This window comes from Oculina patagonica, unplaced genomic scaffold (genome assembly GCF_052425735.1).
Source record: "Oculina patagonica isolate OP01 unplaced genomic scaffold, crgOcupat unplaced751, whole genome shotgun sequence".
Lineage (NCBI taxonomy): Eukaryota > Metazoa > Cnidaria > Anthozoa > Scleractinia > Oculinidae > Oculina > Oculina patagonica.
The window spans coordinates 1-9,216 of NW_027558638.1; the positions used below are offsets into that span (position 1 = coordinate 1).

The 9,216-nt window shown below is 38.3% G+C and overlaps 1 protein-coding gene across 1 annotated transcript; it reads left to right on the top strand.

The window, feature by feature from the left end:
* The first annotated feature begins 1,466 nt into the window (after positions 1-1,466).
* On the top strand, positions 1,467-8,425 carry LOC144641200 (octopamine receptor beta-1R-like). Its single transcript, XM_078500239.1, has 2 exons — positions 1,467-2,228; positions 7,373-8,425. Exons 1-2 carry the CDS (start codon positions 1,675-1,677, stop codon positions 7,809-7,811), a joined length of 993 nt encoding a protein of 330 aa, XP_078356365.1. The 5' UTR covers positions 1,467-1,674; the 3' UTR covers positions 7,812-8,425.
* Positions 8,426-9,216: the final 791 nt, after the last annotated feature.

Here is a 9,216-nt window from a genome sequence, read left to right on the forward strand (position 1 = left end):
CCTTATAATGAAGTAAGCCACATTTCTGGCAATAATTACTTGAAAATAAAAAATAATAATAAAATAAAAATAAAACAAGATATTTAAACAACTGTGACATGTACCCGTGAGAAAAGGAAAGAAAACAACTTCAGTTGAACAAATACAAAAAGGGTTGTAAAAACGATTTAGGCAAAACAAGGAGTAAAGCTTTGATAGAAATGACGTTTATCCTGTTAACAGTTCTTAGTGCTCTTATTAGTCTTTTTGCTGTAGAAAGGCGCCACATTATCACATAATTACTAAATTTATCATTATTCAAACTAAGGATTGTGTAGGGATGTCAATTTACCCCAGTCACCCGTATTGAATTTGCCGGTTCCAGTAGGATTGAACACTCGCCGAATAGCGAGTAACCACTCTCCTGCGATTTTCTACGCGTCGTGGTTTTGTTACTATGAGTTTCGCTTGTTGCATTATGATGGGAAAAATAAATCCAGGAGATGAACTTCTACTAGCAATCTCAGGCCTAAATTATTTGCTAACTTATTTACATTTCTGCAACAAAGATTTGTTCAGAAAAAAGCCTCCAATTTTTATGCATTTATACTTATAGGACAGTTTTGCGGTCTAGTTCCGTAAAAACTACACTGGCAGTGCAACTGTTGAAACTAAAGTTCTTTCTTTCAGTAACGAGACCGTAGTAAAGAGGAGACAAATATCTATTTTGAAAATCACCATAAATTTTGATGTGACCAGATCCCGGGGGGGCTACTCAAAAAAAGTTTTATACGGGGAGGCTCCGCCCCAAGTTCTAACCCCTTACCCTTTTATATACCATTTTTCACAGAAATTGTACCCCTTTCGTATACCTTTAACTAAAAAAAGGTACTCCTTTCATATACCTAAGAGACATGGCGTGGACTTACAATAGGACGTTTTCTTGTCATTTTTATGTAGCGCTTAATAAATTAAAATAATACAACCATAAATTGCGTCCGTTCGAAATATTTTAATTAAAGGCCCTTTTAAATAGCCAAATGACAGATTTCCATACCCTTTCGTATACTTAACCTCGTGAAATCCCTACCCTTTTATATACCTGAAGCCTGAAAAAGGTACCCCCTTTCGGGCGGAGCCTCCCCGTATAGGCCATTATAGGGAGTACCCCCCCCGGGAACCAGATATGTATATTGGGCAAAGGCAATTAACTTTTATGTCGCGAAACACAGCATGAAGAGTCGACGAGACGCGGTGCTTCAAAGAAATTGGAAATATCTACAAAATAGTCATTATAGATAAAGCAAAGTATCAATAACAACTTGACAATAAAAAAATACCATAGAATTCTTGGCTGACCCATCAAGCTGTCTTCATCAAATTGGATTCTAACACCCCCTTGGAAGTGCGAACAGTGCGACTACTAGCTACAATTCATGAAGATTCGGATGTACCACAGCCAACCAGAAGAATATATACAATTATGGTATTAATGCATTTAATTCATGTTTGCTATATTATAATTTACACTATCGACCTTCTTAAAAAACAAATACATCCGCATTGAAATTACAGATTTGAACCCTTACACTTTCGAAAGGTTGTTTAAATTTTCAATCCAATATCATCATCTAGCATTTAAAAGCTGGTCACCTTAAGGGCATTTTTTTAGGGGAAAACAATTCACACGAAGCGATGCTTGCAGAATTAGAACACAGAAGCCTTGCTCTGAATATTATGGAGCCAGGAATCCTCATTTTGATGGCATCAGCCTGCTTGGTTGGAAATAGTTTTACCTGTATTGCAGTTTATAGAAACCCACGACTTCGTACATCTACAAACCTCTATCTGATTGCCTTAGCTGTCAGTGATATAATCAACGCGTCCATCGTGATGACACTAGCCGTGGGTGTCCTCATCGCCGGTAGATGGCCATACGGTGAAGCGCTATGTAACATCCATGCGTTTTTTACCCTGTTCTCCGTGTACGTTTCTCCAACCACGATGGGGCTAACCGCCTATAACAGATACGTTCGTATTGTCAAGCCACAAGACTACCCACGCATCTTTACTGCTGCTCGGTCAAAAATGTACGTGGCAGCTGTATGGCTCACCGTTGCGGGATACGTGTCCATTCCCAAGTTAGCCGGGTGGACTGAATATGGGTTTATCCATGGATATGCTGTTTGTACCATTGTGCATCCTACAGAAACCATGAAGATAACTCATTATGGTATCGTCGTTTCTTTGTTAATCGGGCGTGGCCGATTTATAGTTTACCCTTTGGTCGTCCTAGAGCGTAGTCTCCTGGCGCGGCCAAAAAGACGGGGATAGCTTGGGGTTGCTACAAAACCGCTACGGGTGACGCATACCGCAATGGTTTTCATTTTAGTTTTGGCAGGAAATCGTTGCAGGCACACTTGGTCGACTTTTGGGTTAATGTGTAATCAGGTTGTGTTTTTTTGCTTCGGCGGAAGGACAGAGAAAAAAGCTTACGGGGCAAAGTACAGTATGGGGCCCAGTTCTCGGCCACTTTTGACGTAAACTTGTATTTCTTACCTCAGAAGAACCGCAGGAACTTGAAATTTCTCCCAGAGCTAGCTACATTATTCAGCTTTTTGGTGTAAAGCTATCGACCGGTCAAAAATTAATTTGCCCGAGCAATAATAAAAATAAAAGCTCCATTTGTGGGCCCAGTTCTCGGCCACCTTGGCCCAGTTCTCGGCCACTTTTGACGTAAACTTGTATTTCTTACCTCAGAAGAACCGCAGGAACTTGAAATTTCTCCCAGAGCTAGCTACATTATTCAGCTTTTTGGTGTAAAAGCTATCGACCGGTCAAAAATTAATTTGCCCGAGCAATAATAAAAAAAAAAACTCCATTTGTGGGCCCAGTTCTCGGCCACCTTGGCCCAGTTCTCGGCCACTAAAAAGCTTGTGCGTAATTATCTGTAAAAAAATGCTCAATTAATTTTCACAGTCATAAAATCACTCTGTAAACCTATTTATACTATATCGATCCCAAATTATTTTTATGATGCTTTGTTTTACTTTAGAAAAGAAGAATTTTAACGCGCCTAGTTGCCTATGTGCAGGTTCTGGCAAAACCGCATTGTGTGACCCGTGCATTTAGATGGTTTATTTTGCAGTGAAAAGGTCTTGAAAGATTTAGGTGTTGTAGAAATAATAGACAAGACAAGAGTCAGCTCAAAACTTAGAGATAAGATTGAACTTTATTTTTAAAACATTTATTTCTTTCATTCTGGCAGCAGTAGATGAAATTATATTAAAAACCAAGCGCTAAGCTGTGATAGCGAGCAGGGTGGCCGAGAACTGGCAAATACGCAAACGTCGCAAGAAAAAATTTCGAAGTAAATTAAGACCAAAAAATACAACAGTTCAACGAAAAGTTAACTAAAGCAGAAAGCTGAATTATTCTACGTTTCACATGCCAAAAATTAGCTCGTATGGTGGGGGCTTTTGGATAAAATACGAATTTAACTACATCCATGAATTTGGAGCCGTAAACAAACAACTTTTTCGGGAATGCAAATTCACCTACCTCCGCGTAAACTCGACGTGTGAGCTTTCTATATCGAATTGAACGATCAAACTCAAGATACTTAAAGCACATGAATCAGTCTATCGTTTGAAGGAAATACCTTTTTCTTTTGATTCAACTGGAGTGTGAAAAAACGCGTTAAACACAAAGTGGCCGAGAACTGGACCCGGCCGAGAACTGGGCCCCATACTGTACTGATATTCACCATTGTGAAATTGCACTTACTTTGACAAGTTAAAGTTATTTTTGTAAATGAAAAAGGTAACGTCATTGATGTCACGCAGTGTTTTTTTTAGCAAACTAGATGGTTTGCTGGTTTCTGACTATGAATGGGGGTGTGATCTTGCGGTATATTTTTTGAGCCTGACTCCGCCGTAAAACTTTTTTTTTATTTAGCAAGAACTGTGTCGATTTTCATTTCTGAACAATTGGTCGTCAAGTCGTTTGTCACAAAGAGTAGAATGTTTGTACAGCATGTTTTGGAATTATTTTAGATTTGGTTAGTAAGACGCTTCTGAAGACCTGAGCAAAACATTGGGAATGTACAGTATTAATAGGAACTTGAATGGAATTTTTCACAAGTTGGATAAAGGTATCAACTGAAAAAAATGGCATTCAAAATGAGAACTTGGATTTTGTTGTAATTAAATTTTATCGCGGATTGGATGCATAATATCACGGCTTTGAAAGTCTTCAAATAATTAGAAAGGTTCCCTTCTTCCTTTTGATCTTATTGTTATTTTCATGTATTGATTATTCGAAAGTGGTTTTCGTTGATACGAAAAAAAAAAACGGGTTTTCACTGAATTGCTTGAAGTATTTTTAGACGTGATAATATTGGCTTAATCAAATTACATTGTGCACGAAATATTTGTTATTCTTTTGTCTTGAAACTTTGAGGAAATTGAAATTTTTGTTTGACAGTAGTGTATGAAAGGCATTTTATAGAACTGAATAAAAAATAAGAAACATTGATAAAGGTTATTTCAAAGATTTATTTTGCCTGATTTTGAAGGGTTTCAGGAGTTTTAAAGAGTGCTGGTAAACGGCTGTATGTTGTTTGTGATTACGGATCTTATTTAGTTTCGAACGCTCTAATTTTTGAAAGGTTAAAACAGGTTAAAACCGGGCGGTTTCATGAGTTTTTTGGGTAGAAAGGTACGGTGGTGGTCAAAAAAAAAAAAATGTTTAGAAAGGAATGACTGTAGTAGCACGTAAGTCGGAGGTTTGCGTGAGTCACGGGGTATAGTATGCGTGAGCTGGATTTCCGGCGTCATAACGGCATGTTTTGTTTACTGAAAGATACACTCGACGTTTAGTTAGCTTAGTCGGCTTGGGAAACTATTTTAAAAATGAATGTTGTAATAGTTAATTAATAGTAATCTAGAATTAACCCACTCTCGATTGGAGTCTGTTCTGGATTCGCGCTACCTTTTCGCCGCGAAGGAATTTTGTAAAATTTCGCTAGTGGAAAGAGGTACTGTAAGAACAGTATCAATAACTCAAAAGGAGGAACTTCTTTGTAGCTCTGAATTAAGACGTATGATAAAATTTTAGAATATAAAGAAACTTTCGATATATGGTTTTCATATTGTTTTTGTCAATTTCCTTTTGTGGCAGATTTTTGGAGAATCAGCTTTTCTTTCGTGTGATGACAGACACAGGACAGAACGAGAGGTGGATGAGAAAGATGCCGAAGATGAATAGGCACCGAAAAACGACAAGAACCGTCAAGGACTTATCTTTAGAGGGCGGGAAGTTTTGGCATACTGTATTTCGAGGACTGGACTGGACTAGTAAAACGCGGACTAGTAAAACGCGGACTTGTAAAACGCGGACTAGTAAAACGCGAACTTGTAGAACGCGGACTAGTAAAACGCGGACTCAGGTAAAACGCGGACTTGTAAAAGGCGGACTAGTAAAACGCGGACTAGTAAAACGCGGACTTGTAAAACGAGGACTAGTAAAACGCGGACTTGTAAAACGAGGGCTTGTAAATCGGATAAAACTAAACGGTTTAGCGAGCGAAACAATTTGTGTTTGAAGCTCTTGTGTGTTTCTTCGACGGCATATTTCTAGCTTTTTTGAGCACTCTATGGTCTGTTTTAGCGTGGAGATGTTTTTGCAGTATAGCACATGTTCGTTCTGCAAAGCCCTACTAAAACAACGGGATTGATGCTATGAGTTGTGTGCATATGTTTCTTTCTTTCCACTACTTGACGTCTGTTGAGTGCAGTCGTTTGTATTGCTCGCACGAGGTAGAACGGGGCCCGTCCAGAAATCAACAGTCAATCGTAAATAAAGGTGACGGGCCTACACGACTCCTACGTTCGTGACATTAGAATATTTGCCGTTAAATGTTTAAATTCGGTCTTTCGACCTTATTTGCTTCTGACTTCTTTCTGAGGGTACTGTTTTAATTTGGGGGCAGTATGTGGTAAATAAAGGTGACGGGCCTACACGACTTCTACGTTCGTGACATTAGAACATTTGCCGTTATATGTTCAAATTCGGTCTTTCGACCTTATTTGCTTCTGACTTCTTTCTGAGGTTACTGTTTTTTTTGAGACATTATGTATTGAAGAGAGCCGTAAGATGATTGTGGCCAAGGAATTCGAAGTGTCTAGAGGCGTTTTACAAGTCCGCGTTTTACTAGTCCGCGTTTTACTAGTCCAGTCCAGTCCAGTCTACAAGTTAAAGACACATCAAGACCACCCCACTGTGAATTGCCATAGCACAGACAAAATTATAGTCAATATCTTATGTGTTTTTAAAAGAATTACATAAGAACCAAGGCATGTCTTGTCTAGCCTTACATTGACATGCAATAATTTGGAAATACTAAGCTCGTAACAGTTTAAGACAGAATCCATCAGGAATTTGAGTAACATTAATTTTAGTTACGCAAAAATTGAGCACCAGAATAATTTAAATCCTTGTGTTCTTTCATACCTTGTTAAAGGCTTGACATGTGATAACACCAACATAACACCAACAACAGTTCTTTATCAGTGGGGATTGAAGAAAAAAATGGAAACATCATCACACAGTTGACCCCCATGCAAAAACACTCCAGGATGTCACGGGGCTGTTTGGTGTCCGTCTGCCAATTTCTAACTTCAAATTCCAATGTTAAATTCACATTAAATTTTCAATATTTCTTAGTTGTCTAAATTTTACTAATTCTTTTAAAAAAACTATCACCTGCCAAACATCCCAAAATCACTCAAAAAATTACAAAATACCGCAATACATAGATACATGGGATGAGTGAAGTTTCCTTGGATTCCTTGAAACACCAACAAGATATTTCCGTTTAAGGTGGCTGATAATGGGTTTCAGTATTTCCCAGTCCTTATACTTTGGTTCAGGACTAAAAGCCTTCATCAATTGCTATTACAGTAATGGTATGAAACAAATGTTCAATCATTCATCAACAAGTTGTGATCATTTTTTTGACAATAGTAGTTCCCCGGTAAACAGTTGTAGTACTGTCCCATCAAAGTGCAATGCCTGGAAAATACCGAAAAGCACACGACCTTCAGGTGAAACCGCACCTTACAGTATTACCAATACACTGCACTTTGCTAAGTCTTAAAACTTTACATTGTCTAGTCGTCTACTTCAAATTGAAACCATCATGTCATTAAGTAATAATGCAATCTCGACAACGTTCTAGATATTATATTATGCACACTAATACAGCTCATGCAAGCCCTGTGACTTACACAAACACAGTCGGACTGAGTGCTACTTAAGTAACTGCTTCGTGGTTTCTGCTGTACTGAACCCTGCCTTTCAAGGCAAAGCGCCCGATTTTAAGCTTCTCAAGCTTCTCAATGTTCTTGTTCTTTCTCCTTCCGCTGGGAGTTGCAACAGTTTCCTACTACAAGGTGTTTAAGACGATTAATGAGCACAATCAAAACATGTCTTCGACAGTTCGAACCAATGGCGAGGACCAGGACAGTCGAATAACAGCAAAGGAGATCAAGATTACCAAATCACTCGCCATTGTCGTGTTGGCGTTTGGATTGTGTTGGATTCCGTTTTGGATTATTGCGGTCATGCAGCGTTTCACTTCTGATGCTGTTGTTCCGCGCAATGTCCAACTGCTTTGCACATTCCTTCTCTTCTTTTCGAGCACACTCAATCCGTTCATTTATGCTGGCATGAATCCGTCCTTCAGGGCTGAGTTTCGAAGGACTTTGTTCTGCAAAACAAAGTCTTTGCGAGTTCGTTCGGAGCTAAGAAGGTCAAATGATCTTGAGTAACACCAAACAGCAGCAAGGGGTCACATGAAAAAACAAGAAGGAGAAGAAAGTTCTTAACAATGCAGAAATCGTCAATCAAAATTGCAGCACCTTATTTGTTTCAAAACGCCTGAAGCCCCTCAAAACTGAAATACGCAGTTGAAGCGGAATTTAATAGCTAGAAGACTAGATAAAAACCATCAAGGTATATTGAACATTTCAGTTGTTAAACTCAAGAAGTAACGATTTCTTGCTACAGAAAAATAACGAATAGCCAGGAGTGATGAATACAGCGTGGATGATCGGCTTGGCGTAATGAGCACGTAAGGAGCACTCATGGCCAATACATTTTTCCGTTCCAACCACCTGGAAATACTTTCTGATAAACAGCTCTTTCGGATTCTTCTTAAATCTTGACGAATCTGAAAGTGGATGAACTTGGTTTCTAACGAACAGGAAGAATAACTTACTGTCAAACGAAAACTTGATGTAATCTATGGAACATTGAATTATTACTGTAATTTATTGTGAGTTTATTCACACTTTGTAATTGTTTTGGAGAACACTTACTACGACGTAAAAAAGTAAACGGTTAAATAATGTACTCTTTGATAATTATATTTACCTTGATATATAGTCATGTTCAGATGTAAAATAATACCAAAACGTCAGCCTCGTATATTGATTTTTGGCAGCCAACTAAAGTGAGGTTAATTGAGATCCTGTCCACGAATAACATAAGACGTTTTCATAAAATGCAAATCAGTTTAAAATCAACTATCAGCAACTAACATTTTGAAATGCCACTGAAAACTTTCGAATTAAAATGCAGTGATTGAAACTTACGAAACTGCCAATTGTGAAAAGATTGTTTCACTTTGACGAGGTCACGAGCTATAAATCACAAACTAGCAGTTATGGAACCTTGTAACAAGCGATTTCCAGAATAAACTGCGATGTTCGTGTAACCCTTATGAGTGAGGGACTAACCCAATACACTAACGCCGTATTATGGAGAAAAATGAAACTCTTGTTAAATCAGTGTCATTGAAGAGTTGGCAGACACTAGAAGAATCTGCCATTTTGGAAACTAAGGCTTTCACTCATCCCCAGTCTTCCAGTTTCTTAAATCTTGACCTTACAAGACTAAGCACAACATTTGTAATATAATACATGTATAGCGTACATCAGTGCCATACACCAAAGTTTAATATCCTTATTAATATCACGTAAAAAAATCATGATCAGTTCATTCTAAATCTAGAACTCAAATAAAATACCGTAAAATTCCGGTTATAACCCCCACCTGGAAACAAAAATATATATCCGATTATAAGCCCCCCCCCCCCCCCGGACATAAGCCCTCCTCTGCCTGATGAGAGTACTGAAGAGGGCTTAATGTTGGTTTATTATGCGTTTTTAACTA

Bases quoted from the DNA above. Each gene is read 5' to 3' on its own strand.
- LOC144641200 (XM_078500239.1), top strand. From the start codon at position 1,675: ATGCTTGCAGAATTAGAACACAGAAGCCTTGCTCTGAATATTATGGAG. The intron at 2,229-7,372 runs GTTAATCGGGCG...AAGCTTCTCAAG, and splicing joins TATGGTATCGTCGTTTCTTT to CTTCTCAATGTTCTTGTTCT.